At 37.3% G+C, this 25,892-nt stretch overlaps 1 protein-coding gene across 3 annotated transcripts; it reads right to left on the reverse strand.

Moving 5' to 3' along the window:
• On the reverse strand, positions 1–25,375 carry LOC121873222 (deubiquitinase OTUD6B-like). Of its 3 annotated transcripts, XM_042376594.1 has the most exons (9): positions 25,251–25,364; positions 23,600–23,692; positions 23,156–23,298; positions 19,769–19,871; positions 14,819–15,008; positions 13,272–13,479; positions 12,333–12,380; positions 5,607–5,763; positions 1–1,399 (listed from the first exon to the last, which is right to left on the reverse strand). In XM_042376594.1, exons 2-8 carry the CDS (start codon positions 23,679–23,681, stop codon positions 5,617–5,619), a joined length of 921 nt encoding a protein of 306 aa, XP_042232528.1. In that variant the 5' UTR covers positions 23,682–23,692; positions 25,251–25,364; the 3' UTR covers positions 1–1,399; positions 5,607–5,616. The 3 variants fall into 3 exon arrangements, with proteins under 3 accessions (XP_042232528.1, XP_042232527.1, XP_042232526.1); XM_042376593.1 differs by lacking the exon at positions 1–1,399 and having other exon boundaries at positions 5,548–5,763; positions 25,340–25,375; XM_042376592.1 differs by lacking the exon at positions 1–1,399 and having other exon boundaries at positions 5,548–5,763.
• Positions 25,376–25,892: the final 517 nt, after the last annotated feature.

The raw sequence follows: 25,892 nt of genomic DNA on the forward strand, positions 1-25,892 counted from the left end.
AAGGATTAATAAGTTTATTAATGACCTGTACTGTACTATGTTGGGATTCACACCAGACAAAGCCATCATAGTGTAGCCACTGTAGCAGATAAAGTATCTATGTCATACATTATATAATAGTACTGTACAATCAAATCTCAATATTTTGTAAGACTTGTAACCAAACTCACTGTAGCATGGTGAATTTTGTGGAATAATGTAGTGAGAGAAATTCCCTCACTCTTTTCCAGTAACCCAGAATAGTCCACAGCTGCATTTATGTACAGTAGCTCACAAAAGTATCTGCCAGGATGGGTCCGATGACTTCCGAAATGCTACCTGCATCTCATGATGTCCCAGGAGGGTTGGTATGCGTGGCTGTGGCATACTGTTCTTACTACATTTCGTAACCGAACACCATATTAATTACTGTATGCCAAAATAAATACTGTACACATTGCATTACTTAGGTTAAACTATATACACCAAAGTAAATGCATGTCCCAATATCTAACATCTGTTGTCTCATAATGTCTCACACAGTGTGTAGACAGATACATACTTTTTAGAGATACTGTGTACATAAATAAATATTGTGAGACAGTTCACAAGAGGTGGGTCACATGATTAACTTCCTGTAATCACTGAGATATAACTTGTCATAAATTATTAAAATAAAATAAAAAAACACAACAATTATCATAACATATATTTCTGCGGCAAAATAAATCAAATTTCAATACAATATTCTCGTGGAAAATACAGTACCTGTACTGTAAATCTACTGCACTATATTATTTGTAACAATGAACACTCGTTCCAAAAAATATCTTTATGGAAGGGTCCGATAAATTTCAAAATGAGCACTGCGACTCCTGATGTACAACAGAAAAGTATATCATGAACCCAGTGGTGGGAAAAGTGCTCAAAAATAATATCTAACTTAAAGTATACTGTACTGTTTGGAGGAAAAAGGATGTATAAGTTGGCTTTACTCCTGCACTTACCACCTAGCATTGCCAATCCTCTCTCTCCATGATGTGTGAAGCCTGAACTCTGAAGTGTGATTTCGAAGCATTCACTAGTGAGCAGGAGGGAGAGGGAAGGGGTGTATAGGGGTACTGTACTGTACACTTCCACTAAAAATTAATATTGTCTGGGGTAACGCAGGCACTGCACTAATCAGGAATGCAGACATATTTTTCCAATCACAAACACCACAAAAAATATCAGCAAGCAAGGCACCAGACAGCTCTGATTCATACACTTATTAGGTGACTGGCTGCCTGACAAGTGTTAGCTCATCCCCAAACAAGCAGTACAAGACCTGACTACCACTAACCTTGACATGGATTGTAACCATGATAGATGAGGCAGGAGTGATATCTACAGTTGGTGCCAGAAGTGTCAGAGTTTGCATCTAAAAGTTCATGTCAGCTGAGGTTATCCATCCATAGTGATAGGGAATGCAAATCAATTGGGATCATGTATGACATACAGTACAGGATATATATATATATATATATATATATATATATATATATATATATATATATATATATATATATATATATATATATATATATATATATATATATATATATATATATATATATATATATATATATATATATATATATATATATATATATATATATATATATATATATATATATATATATATATATATATATATATATAAATATATATATATATATATATTGTGTTGGAAAAAGTGGAGTTTGGGAGTCGGCCCAGTCTCTCTTTCAATTAATCCTATATGTTCTGTTATTTCGTTTACGCGTTTATTGTTTTATGCGGACCTCCACAGGTTCAATTGACCGCGTAAATGAAGATTATACTGTGTGTGTGTGTGTATATAAATATATATATAAATATAAATATATATATATATATATATATATATATATATATATATATATATATATATATATATATATATATATATATATATATATATATATATATATATATATATATATATATATATGCTATAACCACAGAAAGAAAACCGAATTCCCAAGCGCTTTATGTAATTCACATCTTCAGGGGTGAGTACAGGTACTCACCCTGAAAGTGCTCCTACACGATTACATATACATACACTATACAGTGGGGTATGCTATACGAATCCTAATTGGTTCTAGAACCTTATTCGTTATAGCATTCGTTCGTTATAGGATTAATCCGTTCCAGGCCCCAAATACAACCACTTAACACTGAAAAATATAATATAAAATTGTAAAAATTGTAAAAAAGTGCATAAATATGCATCTAAACCCCTGAAATAAAGAATATCATTAATACTTGTAATAAAAAACAATAAATTAGAAAAAAATAAAAATAAAAAAAAATAAAATTAAATAATGTTCGTTGTAGGAGTTTCGTTCGTTATAGCATTCTCAATTTTATAGGTAAAACCGTTCGTTATAGGAATATTCGTAGTAGGATCCGTTCGTTATAGCATACCCCACTGTATATATATATATATATATACATATATATATATATATATATATATATATATATATATATATATATATATATATATATATATATATATATATATATATATATATATATATATATATATATATATATATATATATATATATATATATATATATATATATATATATATATATATATATATATATATATATATATATATATATATATATATATATATATATATATATATATACACACGGTATATAGTCATGAATTCTTTTTAACTAACTTTATGAATTTCTATTAATATTTCCTAAAGTAGACACCTTTCTTTTACTGAGGTTTAAATGTACTGTATTTGTTACAAAAAATCAACAAACTATATTTTCAGTCTATACAGGTTGTACCTCTCTAGTCCGGCAACCTCGGGACCTGACCGGTGCCGGACCATGGAAATTGCCGTACCATGGAAATTCACCCTTTTCCTGGATAGATAGTGAATTGTGCTTATGCCTGGAAGCACTAGCACCACTTTCTCTGCGTCATGGTCTCTTTGAAGACATATTGAAGGGTTAAATGTCGTATAGTAGCTTCTCAAATTTCGCGAGTTTTTAATTCTTAACGTATTTTATTGAAACACACAAAAAAATAAATAAATAAAAATTTTGACGGCGGAAACTTGAATTTCGACGGGTTTGAACGGCCCGCCAACGTGCAGACGACGTGCATAATCGTGTAAACAGCGTCATTTCTCTTATGTACAAGAGATTCATTATTGTTTATTACTGAATGTCTTTTTTATCGAATTAATGTTTATGTGTGCAAAATGAGCAATAAAATTCATTAATAATACGTAGAATATTAAAACACACGAGGAAATGACACAACATTGTTTTCGTTGATTACAAAACCAGTGACTGACTGGTTCTACATATAAAACTGAAGAAAATAAGACCTTGGTTGTAGCTGTAGTAAAATTAATATGGTTGTTTTAAGTAATGTTATTTAATGTTAATAAATGGAACAATAGAAGTAGCTAACGATAATGGTAAAGGAAAAAGAGATCGCATATGTAAGTGCGCATGCGCACACGTGAAAACATATCGTCATTACTTTACATAAGAATATGAAAGCAACACTTATTTACTGTTCATATATATTTTAATTAATGTTTCTGAATTTGTTTTTATTGAATTAATGTACGTGTGTGCAAAATTAACAATACAATTTATTAATAATACGTGGAATATTAGAGGAGACGAGGCGGCTGCCGGCATTGTTTATGTTAAAGCTTACGAAACCAGTGACTGATTGGTTCTACATATAAAACTGAAGAAAATAAGACCCTGAGTTTAGCTGTAGTAAAATTAATGTAAAGAATGAATATGGTTGCTTGAAGTACCTGTAATGTTATTTAATGTTAATAAATGGAACAATATAAGTAGCTAACCATTAATGGTAAAAAAAAAAGTGAGACTGCTAGTATGTAAGTGCGCACATGTGAAAATTTATCGTCATTACTCTACATAAGAATATGAAAGCAACACTTATTTACTGCTCATATATATTGAAGGGTTAAATGTTGTACTCTGCATAGACAAGCAGAGAGAGAGAGTGCAGCCGAACTGCCGGATGTAAACAAACCTTAATTTCCCGCGGCTTTTTTTTTTTAAGGGGATCAGCCCACCCGGGCATAGGTCACTGACCCACATTGGGGCCTGAGGGGCAAAAATTTAATACTCCTGTAATAATAATAATAATTCAGAAAAAAAAAAAAAAAAAGCTGCCTATCTACCTATTGGACAAACTAAAATCGTTCCGGACCACGGGAGTTTCCGGACCACAGAATGCCGGACTAGAGAGGTACAACCTGTACTACAGTACTTGCAAAATTTTGAAATGAGTCACTTAAAAATATCTTCCTATATACTTTCACTTAGCATCTATAACTTATTATATGACTACTCTTCTGTTCTTTAATTACACTGTGTACAATACCAGTCACTACATTATGAAGTAACAGATAACATAAATAAAATAATAAAAACTTCAAGCTTACAGGATATTCAATGGATTGCACCCAGACCATCTAACAGCAAACTTTGCAAGGACTAGGGATATGAACCGGCAGGGCACTAATGGGAGTGAACATAATTTTATGGTACCTGGCATCCGTGGTCAAGCAAAAAAAAAAAAAACACTTTCTTCTTTACTGATATAACAGACTGGAACAAATTACTAGACCACATTAAAACCAGTTATGGTTTTAAGCAATTCAAAGCTAAGACAAAGAAATACAAAACAGATGAAGCTACAGCAAGAGGAAAAAGTGAGTTTCTATATTATTAAACCACTGTAATAGTGATCCGTCAGTCTCGGATAATCCAAGAACTATGTAATGCTTGGTGATTTCTAACAAATAAACTTTCACTCACACTTCTGTAGACATACTACAGTATTACTGATTAGGGAACAAGAGTAAGCCTAAGCAAAGGACCCTCCTGGAAATAGGCACATGACAGCTTTATTGGCTATCCCTTGGTTAAGTTGCCTTACTCGTTGTAATAAGATGTCCATACTAAGCACTCCAAAAACACGAAATGGCAACTGAAAACAAAACTTTGCTGCATGCTGATAGCTGATGTCATGCGCTAGTGAGACGCTACTAGTGTGCGGTGATGGTTGTTGGTGTTATTGACCGTTACCATCATAAATTTAAGTTTCTTTCAAAAGCTTAAGGATATTTCCTAATAAAAGCAATAAGATAAATGTTGCAAGTGTGACAATAATAGGTAGTAATGCTTGCAAGAATTGAGATTAACGGTTACTGCTTAGCTCTGAAAAGTTGGGTACCATACAGTCGCTAATTGTCTCGTGTTATCATCATCAGTAGTGTAGTTATAAATCAAGCTTTTATATTTAAAATAATGTAATTCCTCTTTTAATAATTTAAAGTAATAATAATATGTTTAAGAAAAAAATACATTTTTAATTCTGAAGTTGGGCCAGGTAGAATTTAGCCAACGGGAGACCGCAACTTGAAATATAGGGCGTGGGGTGTTCTTTAACCATTTTTCAGAAAAAAATTATCTGCCGTAAATTGTGATGCTTTTATCCAGAGCTCTTATGAACACAATAAATACAATGATTCCTACAGTCATGACATTATCTGGATTCTTCCTCAGCTGTGGGGGTGAGGGCAGTGACAGAGTTGTAGTGTTCACCAAGGCCGTAGTAGTGACGGTAGTATGCTAGCAGGATAGTCTTCTTATCTGTGTACTCTTCACCAAATATAACGGGTGACCCTTCAGCCTAAAAAGAAATAATTGAACTGTAGGTAAATATCAAAACAAAACCAGTGTGAATAAAGCCACCTACAGGGACTTATATGTGATGGAATGCCATTTTTAATACACAGTATTTTATTATGATACAGTACTGTATGCTAATTTATCTCCATTCAAGATATAATCTGACCCCAATGCTTTTTCAGGGCTAAATATTCTTGAGTTCAGCTTGGTGACTGTCTGGCTGAACTGTGTCGCATATACAGTACAGCATACCATACCAGCAAATGTGAGGAATAAATATAAATATTAAAAATAAAAAAAAAAAAAAAAAATACTGCACTGCCATTTAGCGGAGAGATTCCCATATTGCTCCTCCCCTTCCCCCTCTTTGTGTGCTAACTCTAGTGCAAGTAAGAAATGTTTTGACCTTATGACAATTTTTTTTTTGCACATTCTGTATGAACAATTCTGTGTGCATGTAAGAAAGCAAAACAAATGAAGAAAATTATGTAATTCTCCAAAATTATGTGTTGAAAAATAACCATAACATATGCAGGTCATAGCTGGCTCAAAGAAATGTTTACTGGTACAGTGGTCCCTCGGTTAACGAACACAATTCGTTCCAGAGGGTCGTTCGTTAACCGAAAATTTCATTAACCGAATCCACTGTTTCAATGGGATTTGGGGTAATTGGTTCCAGCTCACCGAAAATTACATACAAAGTAAAAAAAAAAATGCAGTAAAGTACACTTACTTTGAGGTGTGTATGTAGAAGGCTCCTGGTTGATGATGCTGATGTGAATTTGAAGTGGGAGGTGGAGAAGGGAGAAGAGAAGGAAGTGGGGGTGGAGGAGAAGCATTTTACTGCTTCTTGGAAGACAAGTCACCTTCCATAATAATGTCAGGAACCTCTGGACTGACAGATTCTCCAACAGGAAAATCCTCTCTCATTTTTGAAGTGGAAGGCTGAGGGGTAGCATCTTTCTCCCACTGCCTTTTAGAGAAGAAACTGTCAATTTTTGGTTGTGGGGCATTTCTCCTCCTGATCATTAACTGGTTTTTGAAGGAGACCACTTTGTCCTCAACAGTACACAAAATAGGTTCTGTCGTTTTCACATCAGGGTGCCTTGAAGCCAGTTTCCTGAACATCTCCCAGTGGTGAACAACATCTTTTAAATCGGAAGAAGACATATGGTCATCACTTTCCCTTTCCTCCTCACAACTGTCTGCTTCTAACATCTCATCCAGTTGCTTCAATTCTCCAGGAGTAAGTTCCTGCTCATGAGACATCACAAGCTCTTCCACATCATCCTCCTCCACTTCGAGTCCCAGTGACTGACCAATGTACACAATCTCCTTGTCCAACTCCGTTTCTTCCTCAAATCCCTCAAAATCATGGACTGCTGATGGCCACAGTGCTTTCCATGCAGAATTCATGGATCGAATGGAGACTTCTTGCCATGATGACACAATCAATTTTACAGCCTCCAGGATCTTGTATTGCGTCTTCCGGAACTGTGACAGTGTTAAATCAGGATCAGTGGAAGTTGTCTGATGACACCTAAACATTTTCTTCATGTGCAGCTTCTTGAAGTTGCTGATTACATTCTGGTCCATTGGCTGCATAATTGATTTAGTGTTGGGGGGCAAAAACAACACTTTGACAAAGTCAAATCGAGCCTCCAAGTGCTGGCAAGTTCAGGGTCATGACCAGGGGCATTATCCAGAAGGAGAAGAGCCTTTAAAGGGAGTTTATTGGTGGTTAGGTAGCTCTTCACAGAAGGGCAGAACACCTCAACAGCCCATTCATTAAAGAGCTGTCTTGTTACCCATGTCTCACGGTTGGACTTCCAATAAACTCCAAGTTGTCCTTTTACCACCTTTTGTTGCTTGAACATCCGGGGGTTTTCAAAGTAGTAGACAAGCATAGGCATCAGCCGGAAATCCCCTGAAACATTGGCACTAAGCAATAGAGTGAGACGATCCTTCATGGGTTTATGCCCCAGTAAAGAGGCTTCATCTCTGGTGGTGAATGTCCTTTTGGGCATTTTCTTCCAGAACAGTCCGGTTTCATCCACATTGAACACTTGCTGTGGAAGATAGTTTTCTTCATCCATCAGTTCCTTGAACTCCACTACAAATTTTGCTGCTCCTTCTTTATCTGCACTGGCAGCTTCACCATGCCTAACAACACTAAAAAGTCACTTCTTTTCTTAAATTTCTCGAACCAGCCTTGCTGGCCCTAAACTCTTCAAACTCAGTTTCAGAAGAACTAGGTTGCTCTTCCTTCAAATGTTTGTAAATTTCCCTGGCTATTTTACAAACAAATTCAGTAGAAATTGAATCTCCTTTCAGTTGTTTTTCCTTAATCCAAATAAGAAGTAACCTCTCTGTTTCTGCAATTAATGATCTACCTTTAAACACTGGTAGATTTATCTCTCACTTTCACTTCTTTAAATTTGTCTTTCTGCGAAAGAATAGTCGACACAGTTGATGCCGACACGCCATAATCTTTACTTAGCACATTTGTTCTAATGCCTTCTTCATGTTTCTTAATGATTTCCTGTTTCACTTGAATTGAAATCGCCTTTCTAGATTTCTTTGGACTCGTGCTGGATTCAATACATTAATTTCACCACTAAAATTTTAAGTTCACTAGCTGTAATTAATGATTATTTTATTTAAATCAACACTGCACTGCACTATATATTATCAATATGTTAAATAAATATCAGAATGACCAATAACTGTACTGTAAAAACATAAAAATACTGTGTATTCAAGAGACCCTCAAGCAAGATGTTTCCTTCACTGTACAGAGACTTAAACAGACGCCTTGATGAGTGAGTGAAGTGGCTGATGGGCGCACCAAAAACTAGTTCCCTGTACTGCAATTATGTTAAATAAGTGTTAAAATGACTAATAATTTTAATATAAAACTTGGAAAAATATTGAAGAGCACAATCTTCTTGATATTTACTCCAATGGAAACGAATGTAAGCCCTAGAACTGATTACTGCATTGGCGGACTAACCTACCAGCCAATGAGCAAGCCAAAACATGTTGATATGTTTTGTAAGAATTTCGTTAATAAAATTTTTGTTTGTTAACCCAATTGAAGATTCTTATGGAAAGTAATTCGTTAACCGAAATTTCATTAACCGAAGCGTTCATTAACCGAGGGACCACTGTAGTCACCTTGTTTTTTACCTTAAGATAATTTTGTTTGTACATTCTATATGAATGATTGTGTGTGCATGTAACAGAGTAAAAAAAAGAAGAAAATATCATCCAAAATTACGAGTTGAACAATAAATAACATAGCTCATAGCTCAGCATCACCCACTCTGAGAGCTACTGGGTGGCGAGTTGGTTACACAATTACATGCCTTCTCCATGGATATTATTGCTCGTTATCCCTCGTTTATGATATAATTTCTCATTATCCCTCGTTTAGTGATAATTTCGCTTAACATTAGGTTTTTCAGGAATGCCTCCCCACCATTAAACGAGAGATACCTGTACTGACAGAGAGCTGCATTTATTAATGCAAACACCTCTGTACACATACAATATATTGTAAATAAAAAAAAATAATGTATGCTACTATTGTACTGTACTCACCAGCAGATGCTGCCATCTTGAGCCTATAGTAGGCATACACTATCCACTCTGCTGAATGTACAGTAAAGTACTACAGTAAGTCCTCGCTTAACGTCGTCCCGCTTAACGTTGTTTTGGTACTACATCGTCACGGACTACTTTCTACGGCGCATCACCCGCTCTTGTCTGGCCGCGCTACGCTCTCTCAGCTCAGAGCGCTGCCCTCAGTCGCGGAACGTCACAGCGTTCCCAAGTGACGCCAAGCCAGTCTCTGCTATGACTTCACATCATTCGTGTGTGCTTAAGTGTTCTTGCTCTAAATACTGTATTTTAACCATTTGAAATGGCTTCCAAGTGCCCATCAAGAGCTACCGTTGCTAGTGTAGTGAAGAGGCAACCCGATGTGAAAAAGGGGAGCGTGCTATGGACATTGCCGCTGTGCTTGGTCTAACCCCCACAACAGCAGCGCGTACTATCCGGACCAACGCTGACAAAATTAAGGTTAGTGCTGAAAGTGGTTCTTCCCTGAGTGCTACTAAGATGACTCGTACTAGAAGCACTGTGATAGAGAAGGTGGAAAAGATGCTGGCAATGTGGATGGAGGACCAGAATCAACGCAATGACCCAGTGAGCCTTATGGTTACCCAGCATAAGGCCAGATCCCTGTTTGATGACTTAAAGGCAGAAGAGGGAGAAGGATCGAAGGAAGAGACCTTTACAGCCAGCTGAGGATGGTTTTAACGATTAAGCATTGTTATAACTTCCACAATATTAAGATGACACTGGTGAAGCTGCCAGTTCAGATACGATTGCTGCCGTGACATTCCCGCCAGAATTCAAACGGATTATCCAGCGAGGAGGCTACTCACCGAAGAATATCTTCAATGTGGATGAGACTAGTCTCTTTTGGAAGAGGATGCCTGAGAGGACCTATATCTCCAAGGAGCCAAAAAAGCGCCAGGTTTTAAAGCAGCAAAATACCGCTTCACGTTGCTGCTTGGTGCGAACGCTGCCGGTGACCTCAAGCTGAAGCCTATGCTGATTTCTCACACTGCCAACCCACTGGCCCTGAAAGGTTACTCTAAGAATCACCTTTCTGTCATTTACAAGACAAACAGAAAGACATGGATAACCGGCGCCATATTTAGCCAGTGGATAAACGTGTACGCCAAGGAGAACTTTAACTTCAAAATCCTTCTGATCCTTGACAATGCTCCAGCTCCTCCTCCCAATCTCGACGACTTGCCTGACAGTGTAAAAGTTGTATTCCTGCCTCCCAGCATGGCAGCACTGATGCAGCCTATGGACCAAGGCGTCATAGCCGCATTCAAGGCGTATTATTTACGCCTTACCATGGCCCAGCTGCTCAAGGTTACAGACGGAGAAAATAAACCAAAGATCCCAGAGTATTGGAGCGGCTTCAACATTCTTCATGCAATTGACAACATTTGGCAAGGCATGGGAAGAGGTTTCAGAAAGTTGCCTGAATGGTGTGTGGCGTAAACTGTGGCCCAAGTGTGTCAACAGTTTTACGGGATTCACGGACTTAGTGCCAGCTGTGAATAGGGATATCCTCAGCTAGGCTAGACAGGCAGGCTTTGATGAGCTGGAATCAGAGGATATTGAGGATATCCTGGCATCCGATACAGAAGAGCTCGCCAACAAAGATCTGCAACAATTAACAGAGCACAGTCCCATTAAAGACGACGACGACGAAGAACCTCAACAAACACTAACTTCATAGAGGTTGGCAGAATCGTTGAACATGTTCCAGCAAGCAATGCAAATGCTTCTAGATGACGACCCAAACAGAGAATGTAGTTCAAAGGTTCAACGTAGAATTGAGGACAGTCTTGGTTGCTACACCAAGGTCTATAAGGAGATGATGAGTAGCACCAAGCAGTCAACACTGGATTCATTTTTTCGTCGCGGGACGGCAGGAGCTTCTTCACAACAGCCGGCAGCCGAGGAGGAGCAAACAACAACGGAGGAGGAGCAACCAGCGGCGGAGGAACCCAGAGCAGGAGGCAGCCGCAGAGTCTCAGTGACTCACCACCCTCCTCTTCTCCCATCCTCCTTCGCTCCACTACCCACCATACAGTCGCTCTACCACCTCCGCCCATCGGTGAGTACTAATACAAACTTAGTACTGTAGTTCTATATACTGTACTATTCTCTATAGAAATGGCAATAATTTTCTGTATATGTAACTTTTTTCATGGGGCAAAGGGATGCTCAGGAATGTAACTCCCGTATTTTATCTATTTCTTAAGGGGAAAAATTAATCTGCTTAACGTCACGTTTTCAGGAACATAACAGCAACGTTAAGCGAGGACTCACTGTATATGTAACTGTAATCACTTTTTACATCTCAACACTTGTGATGGAGGTGGGTCTCATGTTACTGACCTGACCTGAAGCTATATCAGGTCACCTTTACATATAAACTATTTTTTCATTTGCAGCGAAGGTGTGGTGGGGGATTAGGGGTCTTGAATAAAGATGAAAGCGAAGATGCTCCAGTGTTTCCCCTTTCCTGCATATATGTTATTTTCACACTTACTGAATGTATAGTACAGTATGAGTGAATTAATGGTGGTAAGTTTTATTCTTTTACATTTTGGAATTATGCCTTCCTCAGAGAGAATGATACAAAACAACTTCAGACAGCCTCCTATATACCTCTTGCGGGTCATCTCGTCATCTGCCCGGGAATACGTCCTCCTGATTGGCCGTTTACTCTCACTGATCAGGACGTATTCCTGGATACTGTGAACTCTAGACCCATTTTCTCCATAATCAATGCAGCTCATTCTTTGATTAGAATGCAACCCACTAATTCTATCAAAATCAGTCTACATGTTCTTGAATAATCTCTTAAAAAAAAAAAAAAAAGCACGCATGCACGCACGCACGCACGCGCACACACACACACACACCAATAACCACTGTAATGACAAATACCTACCGGTAATCATAAATACATACCTGTAATACTTCAATCTTCCTCTGCAGCACTTGGGACAAGGCACGAAGCTGAAAAATAATTGTACATTGTTACACTTGCCGGAATGATGAAAATTGGGCTTGGGTGATGGGAAAGCAACCAGCACCCTGGAAGGGGATATGAGAAACATGCTATGAGAGGATGAGATTTGAGAAAGCAAAGTAAGTATGCTTAGATTGGGTCACCTTTTAGTTTTCTGTGAAGGCCACTGATATTGGGAGAGACACACAGATGGATTGATCTTATATGTTTTTCACAGAATGACATGTGTAAACCATCTCATCTATGATGCTTGAGTCCTCTAAGGAGTTCCCCCTGAGGTTACAGCCTGACAGAAAACCCTCCACACCACTACTATCTCTCTGAAATTTGGATTAACATGTTTTGGGGTTACTGAGGTCCACATTATCAGAGTTTTATTGTAGCTATACAAGACATTAAACACCAACTGAGCAAGTAAATATTTGAGGTACAAAATCAAATGAAACTAATGAAATGAAAAAGTTCAAATAAACACTGGATATTTGTGTTGGAGAACTAACACATCCTTTTCTCTAAAATAAATACAGTAATATCAATAAAGTTAACATATAATTAGATTAAACACTTTTAGTCATCCTACAAACATAATGCTTTTTAGACTTTATAAATGTAACAATTGTTCCTCCGAGTCACAAACAACTAATTGCTTCACATCATCCATACTTTAGGTACCTATGGCCTTCATCCCTACTGATTTGTTTTAAGAAATTTCATACGTCTTTATTCCTTCACTTAATACTATACTACTGTACTGCAAATTTCTATTATTCTCTTGATCCCATGCACAGCATTGTACTACATTCTGAAGAAATAGTGAAACATGCTAAATAATTTACTAATACTGTACATTAAACAGAATCCTGACAGATATATAGTACCTCTGGTTGGCCACCCCATGCTGGTGTGTTCTCAATCTGGAAGCAATAATCAGCAAACTGTGTCAGTGTCAGTAGTTCTCCAGTCTTGGGGTCGGTGATAAAAGGTGCAAAGGCCTCATTGTTTTGGCGGATAAACTGACCAGCTTGTAGTCGAAGCCATGGAACTGTTGTGTTTCCTTCCATCTGGTGAGCTATGGCAGTGTACATACTGAGGAATGATATAGAATATTTGGAATTAAAAACACTCTCTTGCAAACACTCTCACAAAAAAGTCTCCTTGTGGTAATACATTATTGATCCCTTCAGGGAGTAGTAGTGACCCTGCCTTGCAAACTAAGAGGGCACTTGGAAGTCCTACATATAATGTCCAGTTCCCACTCTGTAAAAGTGGGTTGGCAATAGGAAGAGCATCCAGATGTAAAACTTGCTTCGAATTTGCCTGATGGCAACTGGGACACCATGCCATCAGGTAATCATAGCTAACCCACAAAAGTGTGAAAAATCACAATAAAATGGCGATGATGATGGTGGCATGACAAAAAATTAGATATTTGTCAGACTACCAGTTTACACTTTAGACCAGAGGTTATTAACCTGCATTAAACAAATCACTTATGGTAAATGAAAAAATATCCAGATGGTAGAGTCCCATACAATGAACATAAGACACTCTCTCATGTTCAGATAGTGAAACCTGCCATTTGTTGTTGTGCAGACTACAAATAGTCATAAAATTCACTGAATGAATTTGGGCTTTCGTGATTGATAGGGAGACACTGGATGCTATTGGAATAGTGAATGATGCAAAGCTACCGGATAGTTTAAAATGCCAATTTGGTCTTTTTTGAAACACCCCACTGTACATGGTATTAGTCTTAAATGTCTTATCCTGCAATATTAAATTTATATTTTTGATACAGGTATTGTATACGGTACAGTAATAAAACAGTTGAAGGAGAGATGGGTTAGTGGTACATAATTCAAATACGCTGCAAACAACTGTTCTAGGCTCTTAAGATTCTTCAGTACTGTATCAGTAAAAGCTTTCTCTGAATTTGTCCATGTTAATAACACCAAGTGGACAAGTCTATGGTTTATACCTTATGTACACTTTGTGAACAAAACTTCTATTTTTCTCATCTAAATTCAAAGTTTTTTATTAAAAGTAAAAATCTCAAAACAAGTAGTACAGTACATCCATTGTGAAAAACAGTATACACTATTGTATACTGTACAGTATCGGTACTTTAAAAATAATTGTGTTTCCTTTCTATTCACAAAATCTGTAGTCAAGTTCATCTGTGGTTTCAAGATTTACTTTGTCAACATACTGTACTTGTGTTGCAAACAGCTGGCTTTCAAAATATGGTATGTAAACTTTCTTTTTGTTTTCCTAAACCTAATTGGGTTGGAAGAGATTCACCCAACCTCAAAAAAATAAAAAAAATAAAAATAAATAAACTAATAATATTCCAAATACATATTGTACTGTTAAAAATAATAACAACAATAATGAATGTTTTTAAAGAATACCAAGTGAATCTCACCAATTGCCATCAGGTTTAATCTCGTGCATCTTTAGTTTTCTTTCTCGTAGTAACAACTTTAGTTTCTCCGCTTCTATGTTACGAGCGCTGTACTTATTATTGGCCTCCTCCTCCTTAATTCTTGCCTCCCGCTCCCGGATGGCCTCTGCTTTCTTCTGACGGCGTTTCTCTGCTTTACTCAACTTCTTCCCTGAAAATTATTAACAAACAAACTGATTCAATCCATTCCTATCCACGCATCAGTTTCCTGAACCAGAAATAATTTTTTTTTTTTTTTACTCTATCCATACTCAAACATCACTTTCTAGGACTACTATACAGTACAGGAAGTATATGCAAACAAAAATTATACAACAGATTTTATATCTGACACAAGTAGCCATGTACATTCTTGATAAGAATATAATTACAGCTATATAAAAACTAGTTGTAAGTTATCTTTTTTTTTCTTTTCCTTTTTTTTTACGGGATTTGCCCACCAGGGCACAGGTCAATGACCCACATCTGGGCCTGGGGGTAAAAATATAATAATAATAATAATAATAATAATAATAATAATAATAATAATAATAATAATAATAATAATAATAATAATAATTATAATTTTTTTTAAATATTAAATAAAAATATAATACATACAGCAACAATAATGATACTAATAGTAAAGGACCATAAATAAATTAAAAAAAGATCAACAGTGAGAAACGATATACAGTATGTATGTTGTGTTACCAAAGTAAGAGAAACAATTGAGACCCTGTAATTGTGTGTAAATGAGGCAGAAAGTCAGATCAACAACCTGGGACTTGGTCACAATTTTTGTGATGCCATATGGCAGCAGGGTCTACCATTAGACAACACATTATGCTTCCAATATCTTCCCACATGAGAAAACTATTAAGACACTCTAGCTTGGAATACTTACAGCAGCACTCAGACCTAGTAATTTCTGAAGTGTACATTACTGGCAGATCCCGATTCACAAGGATTTTATTTACAAATATTTGCAATTACAAAAGAAAACTTTTATCCTGTGCTTTGATTTACAAGTGAAAGCCCCAAAGTTTTGAAAAAATTTTCACTAGAAATACTGAGAACAATGGAGTGCTAAAATAATGTATTTTAAATAATCCAGTACTGTACCAATATGATTACTTATTTCACTAACAGTGTCATCTAATACCCACAATGTTAATACATCTACAGCTACAAACTAGCGTTCATGTGTCACAATTCTCCTTTCATCACCAAATAACGTCCTGTACTCCTAAAACTCATGTGAAGGTAAATGACACGTCACTTACACCACACACACAATTATTCAACCTGTTGTTTAATTGTCCAATTTCTCCTCATTTACTCTCATGTAGTGTGTGGGAAAATTAAGTAAATGATAATTATTCTGTACAGGTATTTTTAAATTTTGTATGCTAATTACATACAATAAAAGTGTAGAGTTGTAAGAGAAAGTGTGGAATTTGGAAGTGAAAAAATGTTTCGAGGTGTGGAGAATGTTAGCATCACATGAGGAGCATCAGCTGAGGCGAGCCCGACACTTGGCCAGCTGGCTGTTGGGAGTGCTGGGTGGGTACGTAACATTTTGCGCCTCTGCTTACGTTTCATAGAATGTCTTTGGCTCAGTATTGAAGAATTAAAATTTTTTTTTACACCTACCATACTGTTTCCTTTTACCATTGTTAAAACTCAGTTCTATCACTTCGAACAGGAACAAAGACTCCTAGAAGCATTGGGTCATAGTGCAAGTGTCTGTGACCAAAGTGTTTCCATTATATAAAGAAAGGATGACACAATAGTTCATCAGGGCTCAAGTGTGGGATTTTTTCATAGACAATGTATCTTCAGTTATATAACACAAGTCAATGGGGAAAAGTTTATTTACAGAATGTTTTTTCAGGAAGGTAACTCGAGTAAATTGGAGTCAGCCTATACTTTAAACTGATTATATAAATGATCTAAGAGATGTGTAAGTACTAGAGTATAAAGGACACATGTAACCAGTATTTTCAAATTATAACAAGCTCTAAAAGAGTACTGTACAGTAAATATGTGCACACACAGATATACACATCAGTGACATCACCCAACACCTCCACCTTACACAAATAGTTGACTTTCCCACACTTGGGAATGCCACCCTTGACCTCATCATGACTGATCTCGGTAACCATTACCTCCCCACCCCCCAGCCGCTGCCTCCCATGGGACGCAGCCCCCACCTGTCTCTACTGTGGTCACCTACTCCCACCTTCTCACGACCGCCAGTTGCCACCAGGACTTACCGACCCACCCCTGAATCTGCTATGCAGCGTTTCGGACAATGGATAACCCGGTATCCCTGGACTGAAGTGATGACGGTAGACGATGTGCAGAACAAGTGGGATAATTACCTGGACACTATCACCAAAGCCTACCACCACTTCTTTCCAGCCAAGACACTGAGGATCCACCCCGATGATGTCCCGTGGATTACGCCCCGCATAAAAAGACTTATTGAGCAGCGCAACAAGGCATACTACACCAACAACCGGCTGTACAAAAGTCTATGTAACCAGGTCATCAGGGAAATCAAGTCGGCCAAGAAGACTTATTATCCCAGGAAAGTGCACGGCCTCAAGGAAGTCGGCATCGGTCAGTGGTACTCCAAGGTAAAAGATCTCTCTGGTCTCAACCATCAGTCTCCCGCACTTCCTTTCATCTCACATTTACCTAGTGAGGAGGCAGCTGAGATAATTAATAACCACTTTGCTACCATATGTCATACCTTACCCAGTCTTGACCTCACTCTCCTCCCAGCTTACTTACCTTCCCCCTCCCAGTGTTCAACCATTTGAAATCGCCAACAAACTCCTGAAATTTAAATCCAAACACTCCACGACCCCAATTGACCTCCCAATCAAAATATACAAGGAGTTTGCAGTCGAACTTGTCACCCCCCTCTGTTCTATTATTAATGCATCCCTCAGACAAAGCAAATGCCCTAATGAATGGAAAACCGCATTTGTTACCCCCATCCCCAAGGTAACCACCCCACAGTCCCCTAACGACTTCAGGCCAGTTGCCATTACCCCCATACCCAGTCTACTCTGTGAAGACTTTGTTTTTGAGTGGGCATTTGCTAGAATCTATCAGTCAATTGATCCACAGCAATTTGGCAATTTGAGGACCTCCTCTACATCACACTGCTTAAGTGAGCTTTCTGGATTTTCTGCACAAAAACTTGCAGAAACGTAAGACATCACTGGCCGTTGCCCTTGTTGACTTCAGGAAGGCCTTTGATCACTGCACTGTTATCAACAAGGCCATTGCACTAGGGCTGCCCACCAACCTTATCTCATGGCTCACTGATTTCTTGAGTGGGACGTCGTCAGGCAGTGAGGTATCAGGGCTCGGTCTCCACATTCCAACACTTCACCTGCGGTGTTCCCCAGGGGACCAAGATGGGACCACTGTGCTTCCTCATCCTGATCAACGACGCTCTATCAGACACTCCTCACAGGTGGAAGTACGTGGATGACTGCACTGTGGGGGTTACAGTGGACAACACCGCACCAGACTACTCATTGCTACAAGGCACCCTGGACAGGCTACAGGCATGGACAATGGAGAACAAGGTCACCATCAACCACACCAAAACCATAGTCATGCACATCAATACTGCCACCACTCCAGTGCAAGCTCCAGCAGTCACAGTGGGTGCCCATCCTCTCCAGTTAATGCAGTCTGCCAAACTCCTGGGTGTAACTACAGACAACAAACTGGACTGGAAGGCCCATGTAAATATCACAGTCAAGGCAGCCTCGTACCATCTCTACATGCTACGACGACTTAGCTCACTTGGGACACCCACGCCAGAGCTGAGGACTATCTACAACGCCTTTATTTTCCCCAAACTAACATATGCATCACCAGCCTGGTCGTCTTCTCTCAACTCCACCCAACAACGTCGGCAAGAGAAGGTACAAAAAAGGGCCTGCAGAATCATGCTCGGCGCAGAATACTCCGGCTACATCAATGCTCTCTTCACCCTGGAAATACCATCCTTCAGTGACCTCCACCACCAAGCACTGGCAAGGTTTGGCAGTGAACTAATGCACCACCCTTGTCATTGCCACCTCCTGCCACCGGCAGCCCCCCACCCACCTCGCGCAGTCCGCCACTACAACAAAATTCTGTCCATAAGAGCCCGCACCGATAGATATAATAAACAACTCCTGATTTATGTACTGTACAGCCCTGTAAATGTATTCAACGCATATTATATCATTATGTCTAAATCATATGTAAGTCTGTATATTTTCAGCCACCAGCTGCAATTCTCTTAATAAACCGTTTATTATTATTATTACTTATATATCAAAACAATGACAGAATAAGAAACTTATGATAATTTACATTTCTATTCACTCCCAGCTTAATATACAACATTGTTCTGTAGTTATAGACTTATATAATCCCTGTAATCTTTTGTACCTGCTTGATATTGTACATTTCCCTATAAAACAGCAAAGGATGCTCAGAGTGACTTTATTACTTCATTATCAGTACAGTACTGTACAGTACATTTAACATCACCAAATATAAGTATATGTGAATGACAAATGTATCAATCTTGGGAAGGGGCAGTTTAAAAAAAATCGATCCTACCAAATAAGTACAGCAGTAGAATGCTCAAATATTCAGTACTGTACATTAATTTGGATATTCATCAGGATGTCACGTGTGAAATATTTGCCTAATTAAGTTAACTAAACCTTATTTCTGTATCTCTTCAAGGTGGCAATCTTACAATAGGAATAAGTAATGTACAGTAGTCTAGATACTTGACATGACAGTAATCAGCATCTGCAAATACCACACCATTGTTGAAACTGTTTGTTTAATTACTCTCCACAGCAGAATGTGAGACCTGGTGGTTACTACACAACCTACCTCCTGGCTGGCTACATTCAATGTCACCATCTACTTCCTCTGGTTCACCAGGATCCTCATCAGTAAGGGTCAATGAGTCCACACCATTGCTCACTACATTTACCTGTAATCCCAGACAGCATTAACTTCAAAAACTTCAGCGTTCTTTCAATTCACCTAATAAGTCCACAAACTCATGAAAGCCTTGGCTGACTGGGATCAAACTCAAAGATTTGAGTCCTCAGGTTCCATGGAAAGTAGCTACCAAGAAATTCAGTATCCACAAACCAGCCTCCAAAAGGGATTTATTCTAATACTGTATGTAAATTCTTTCCCCATAGCTCGTTAAAAATTTGTTTTAGCAAGGCTCTTATGAGGTGTCGAAATACTTAATGGCATCCACAACACTGGATAATAGAGTAACAAGATATTATATGCATTTACTGCTGAGCAAATAATGGCTGGTGTAGTCAGAGATTACCTTAGGGAGTTTTGACCCTGCCTTGTTAACTGTTCCTACTCTGTGGGTTGGTTTTAGGGTTTTAGGAATGGGATCCAGCAATAAAACTTTGCCTCAACATGCCTGATGGCAACCAGGTCACCAGAGCTGTGCCCATCCCCTGCTGTATTTTCTGGGCTGGAGCCTTGGGCTTGCAGTGGTGAGGGAGAGGGGGGACCATTCTAGTTTTAACCAACATCTACCATCAAATAATTGCAGCTAACCAACACAAGCATGGAAAATACTGAAGCTATAAGCATTGATAATATACAAGAATGGAGCCCAGTCCAACATTGTAATTGGAAGTTGAACCCATAACTAATTCCTTATGGGTTGAATACTACAATAATGTGTACAAACAGCTCAGGTATACAGTACATATGCAGTACAATAATAGGCTAGGATTTTTTCTTCACATTTAGGATTGTTACATCTAAGAATGTGTGAATGATGTGTTGTTTTCCAAGTCTGAGAGAGAGTTAGTGAGAATGGTATTGTACTTTATACTGATGAAGTTAGCTGTAGAGGAATGACAAAAGTAAATACTGGAAAGGTAAAGAAATAGTGTATGAATGAGTACAAAGTCTTGTGTAATGTAACTATTAATGAAGAAGTGGAGGGTGTGAATGAATTCATATACATTAAGTCCTCGATCTACATTGAGTCTCAATCCTGTAAAACATTACATTGGGCAAAACAATGTACAGTAAATTGAACCCCATTTCACTGTGACTTAATGACAAAATTCTAAGAGACATACCTAGGATGCATATTTGATAAAAACTTTTCTTAAATAAGCACCAGAAGAAGGTAATAATAACAAGTTTAAAAATCAAGTAAATTTTCACCAGAGTGCAGATGTTGTTGAAAGAGGCAGAGGAGAAAAAAGGTAAAAGTGAAGCTAAACATAAGTGCTAGAGGTTGCTGGCTCATCTTAAGAGTTTCTTCTTGGCTACTTCCTTGGGCTTGTAGCAAGGGTTCTTTTTGAGCCTTTTAGTGGCTATGTTTGTGGACTGCTGCCACAGATCTCTGTGAGGCATTCTTACTTACCCATTTAATAAATGTATGCAGACACACCTGGACAAGTGGACAGCCTTTTTCTTACCGAGTATGTTATTACAGTTCTTTGTGGCAGTGAATAAAACTTTCAAAACTCTTGTTCAATGCAGAGTTGTGTTCCATGTTGGGATCATCCTCCACCTAGATTGTCATTCCATCTTCAAAATGGTGGAATGCCTTGGTTGCCAACTGTTTAGGGGTGGTGTGTCAGTGTTAACAACCTCTTCCTCTGCTCAATGTTGCTCCAGCAGAAACAAGTCTGAATTACATAAGTCCTCTGAGACTTGAACAATTTCTTGACTTCTGCTTCATCAACTTTGTCAAATCCAAATTTCTCAGCCAGCCCAACAATTTCACTTAATATTTCTGGTTTATCTTTTGAAAGCTCTTGAATTCACTGACAGAAGCAAGATTTTCTTCCACACACACCATTCATATTTGTTAAGGAAACTTGACACCATGATGCCCTAACATTACCCATAGCTTGTCTAATATTGTAGCAATACCAGAACTTTCATGTTGTTGGCTTATTTTCACCATTTGTTCCATTGACAAAGTAGTATTATGTATTTAAGTTGACAAAACTCCCTACAATGATGATGTTGTGTTTGGTGACTAAAAACAAAAACAAAATTACATTTTCATCAATCACTGAGATTCGCAGGATGTCCAGGTGCATTATCCAAGATTAGCAATGCTTTGTTTTCCAGGTTATTTCTGGAACAGTAATCCTTTAAAAAAGGAACACAGACATTGTCACCAAGGCTTCTTCATTTGCTTGCCAAAGACAGGAAAGTTATTCTCGGAACAGCCCTTCAAAAACCTTGGTCCCTGAATGGTAGACCAATAAAAGTTTGAGCTTTACATCTCCTGAAGAATTGCCATCCCAGCAGACAAGTCAGGCAATCTTTATCTGCTTTAAACCCTGGAACTGTCTTTTCTTACTTATATCAGCTATCATGTGGGTCGATGACCTGTGCCCGGGTGGGCTATTCCCCGTAAAAAAAAAAAAATAAATAAATAAAAACATGAAAGAGTGCTTGTTCCAACATTTATATGGATGTAAAACTCAGGTGTATTAGAGTAGTGATAGAAAAGAAGTGAGGGATAGGGTGAGAAGACTATAGGAATCTGGATAACTGGCAGATTAAGGAATGAAGACATATGAAGAAGTTTCTGGAGTCGAATGCATGAGAGCCCATGAAGATATAGCATGGACATAAGCTGTCAGAAGATTGATTAGGAATACTTATATCAGTATGAATAAAGGCATGGGAACAGTAGAGTCATTTCATTCATGATAGAGGTAACATCAATAAACCTGAGGACTCAAGTTAGTAGGCACAGTGAATGGCTATGAGGTTGTGTGAATCAATGAAGATGTTATGATTTACTTGGTGGGTAAGTTGAGGATACAAATACTGTACACATGCAGGTATTTTTGTGTTTTTTATCTTAGCTTTGTCACGTTACTTCCTGCTTTATTTGTGTTTCGTGCAAATCTCCCTATTATGGCCACCTCTTCACTTAAGTTTCTGTACTCCTTATTCAATCTCATACTAAAGAGGAAGAGGAGTAAAAGTAACATATAGATGGACACCATAGGATTTTTTTAGTCTGTTGTACATTATTAAACTTTTTTGGGGGTGTCTTTTTATCGTTCTTTTTCAACTTTAACTTTATCATTCATTTGAGGAAGGTTGTCTCCCTTGTGTTAGTTAATAATTACTGTTCTGTATTTCTCTCTCCTTCCATGAGACTGTACTAAATTTCCTCAATCCATGTAGCTGGGAGTACAGAAAGCTTAAAATAAAAATATAAAAAATCATCCATGTTTAAATTTCACTTACCTCCTGCTGGGAAGTCTTAAGTGCAGCTAACTCTTGAGTGTGTTTGTCCTGCAAGTCCTTCTCCATTCGTGCTATTTCATCTGATGCCTCTTTCTTCTTCTTCTTATCCTTGTTGGCAGACTTCTTCAGTTGTTGGATACATGCTATAACACACACACACAGATCAATTGAAAAAGAAGCACATTTAGATATTAGAATCTTGCTTCCACAAACACAAATTGCAGAAGACATCAATTGGCATACAACAGAAATACAAAAAAAAATTATAGTGTACTATTTTTCAATCACAATTCAATAAAATACGATATTGAAAAAAGTATAAACAGTACAGAACTTAAGTGTACTGGTAAAGAATGTAGTTCATATGCCAGTGTGGAAGAAGACTGTTGATATGTAATGACTGGAGAATTTTAAATTTGAAAACAAGTAGAGGTTGAGCGTCACCTTGTAGTTCCTTCTTCTCTCTACGGTGGGTGGCCACAAGCTCCTCCTCTATCAGCAAGGCTCCATTTGTTTCATCAGCCATTTTTATGGACCCTTAAAAATAAGCAACATTACTTTAAGGTAGTCTGGTGTACTGCACAAAAGTAAAAAACCTACAAAATTCCTAGAATATATATATTGGAATTACACTAGTTAATTTTATGGCCACATTACTAAAACAGTTTTGCCATTAATAGTACTGTAGTAGATTCAACAATCATAATAGACATTTTGGAATGCTTTTGAAATTATATTTTTCACAACTGTCTTTCACATTTGGTTCCTTATGTGATGTGCAATATCTGTACACCTACGCCACATTTGGCATACAATTACGATTATAACTGCCAGATTACATTTGCCGACTTTTACCATATATCGCGATATCCAACATATGATTTATATATTTATATCTACATACGTTATGTATAGAGTTTTCGATATTTACCATAGAGGAAACAAATCATAGCTGATTGGTATAAACTTGACAGAGGCCATCTAATAAGAGTCTCCATTAGCACAGAAAATGAACATAAAAACATGGAAATTGCGAAGCAGATACCAGTACCCGCCATATGTACCCGTATAACCCCCATTTTCATCACTAGTTATGGACTGCTTCTGATATGAACTATAGCATTTTTTTCATTAGACTGACAACAATTTCTGCAGTAAGAAATAATAGTGTACTGAACAATTCTGAAAAAAAGAACAAGTAAAGATTTCAAAAAGGCCATCCATGGAACTCTATACAATACTGTATTGATTTGTATATAAGAAGATAAAGCAAATACAATAATAATACTTTAGTCTATAACATTTTCATTGGAATTTATATTTTTTGATTTTTTTTTACTTTTCTATTTCACATAAAAAATATAATTTTGATTCCACAAAGTGGGCAGGGCTTTTGAAGTAGAAGGAAACTGTGGGGTATAAATACACTAAAAAAAAAAATGATAAAACCAAACCTAATGAAACCTAACCTAACCTATTAATTACAGAAAACTTTAGAGTGTAATATTTAAGATGAGATGTACGGATTAAGGAGCAGAGTTAGGAAACTTTTTAATAGAGAAAAAGTTCTTCAGATTAACAAGAAATCCAAAAATTGTGGAGGAAATAAAATTTTGCCAAACAAGAAGACCATCAAGAACCTACCTAACGACTCTCAAATCTCAGTGTACATGCACAACTTAACCTAACCAAAGAAACCAGAAGGACCAGACCTAACCTTCTATCCAGGCGGGATGGACAAGCCCTGTGTGTAAACCTGACATAACCAAACAAGACAAAAGAAGAAAACAAAAGAACCTAAACAACCAAACCTAAAATCTAAGTAAAAAAAACTAAAAATGTATATACTCCCGATGATAACGCTATAAAGCACACTTTATTTTATTGCTCTCTATCCCTCTATACAAATTAATACTAGACAGTTCCATGGTTAACCTTTTCGAAATCTTAACCAAGAAAAAAAATAAAAATGTATCAATGCCATGCAAGGATGCTTCAATACAGTCAGTGATGTCAACATTTATTCCTGTTTCTAGAATAATGAAGGAGTTAGCTTACATTTTACATATACAATAATAAGGTGCATAATACTCACGTAACAGATAAATAATAGTTTTATTACACCAGAAACCAAAACCTATCACAAATGTTGATTATATTGACTAAATTTTGTCGGTACATCACCTTACTGGGCAAGTCAATCAGCAAGATGGTTAATGTTAGAAATGATACGAACAGAACAATGGAATCCTTAAACTTTTATTTCTTTAAGCAAACTATACAAACCTTCAATAATCAAATCCGACTCTCCAAAAATATTTACGGTTTGTTTAGAATAATATTAGTTGGTTGATAAAGCTTGGGGAAAAAATAGCTTTAAGAGTTTGTTTGTGTTATTCTTTAACATTAATATCTAGTGAGTAGTGTAAACAGCTTCCTCACCTTATGCGAACGATGTCAAAATGATCCGGATTTAAGATTTCTCATGCGAACGATGATATATTAGGGTTTTGTGATTTTGTATTACTATATTTTTATTATTAGTATTACTATTAATTTTCCATTTTGTCACTTATCTGCTTGGTAGGGTCACACTGGATAACTTATTTTATCTTGAACTACCGCCCTGCCGAGGAAAGGAAGCCGGTAACTTGTTTAATTCTCCATTGTTCTTAACTTCTTATACGTTTAGTTGGGCGACTCGTAGGAGTCGTAGCGTTCGTAGTGTTAGTTTTTC

The sequence above is a fragment of the Homarus americanus genome, unplaced genomic scaffold (assembly GCF_018991925.1).
Source record: "Homarus americanus isolate GMGI-L3 unplaced genomic scaffold, GMGI_Hamer_2.0 scaffold32929, whole genome shotgun sequence".
In the NCBI taxonomy this organism is placed as follows: domain Eukaryota; kingdom Metazoa; phylum Arthropoda; class Malacostraca; order Decapoda; family Nephropidae; genus Homarus; species Homarus americanus.

Coding starts and splice junctions, on each gene's coding strand:
- LOC121873222 (XM_042376594.1), bottom strand. CDS start 23,681: ATGGCTGATGAAACAAATGGAGCCTTGCTGATAGAGGAGGAGCTTGTG. Junction 23,299..23,599: donor AGAGAAGAAGGAACTACAAG/GTGACGCTCAAC, acceptor TGTGTGTTATAG/CATGTATCCAACAACTGAAG. Junction 13,480..14,818: donor ATTAAACCTGATGGCAATTG/GTGAGATTCACT, acceptor ATCATTCCTCAG/TATGTACACTGCCATAGCTC.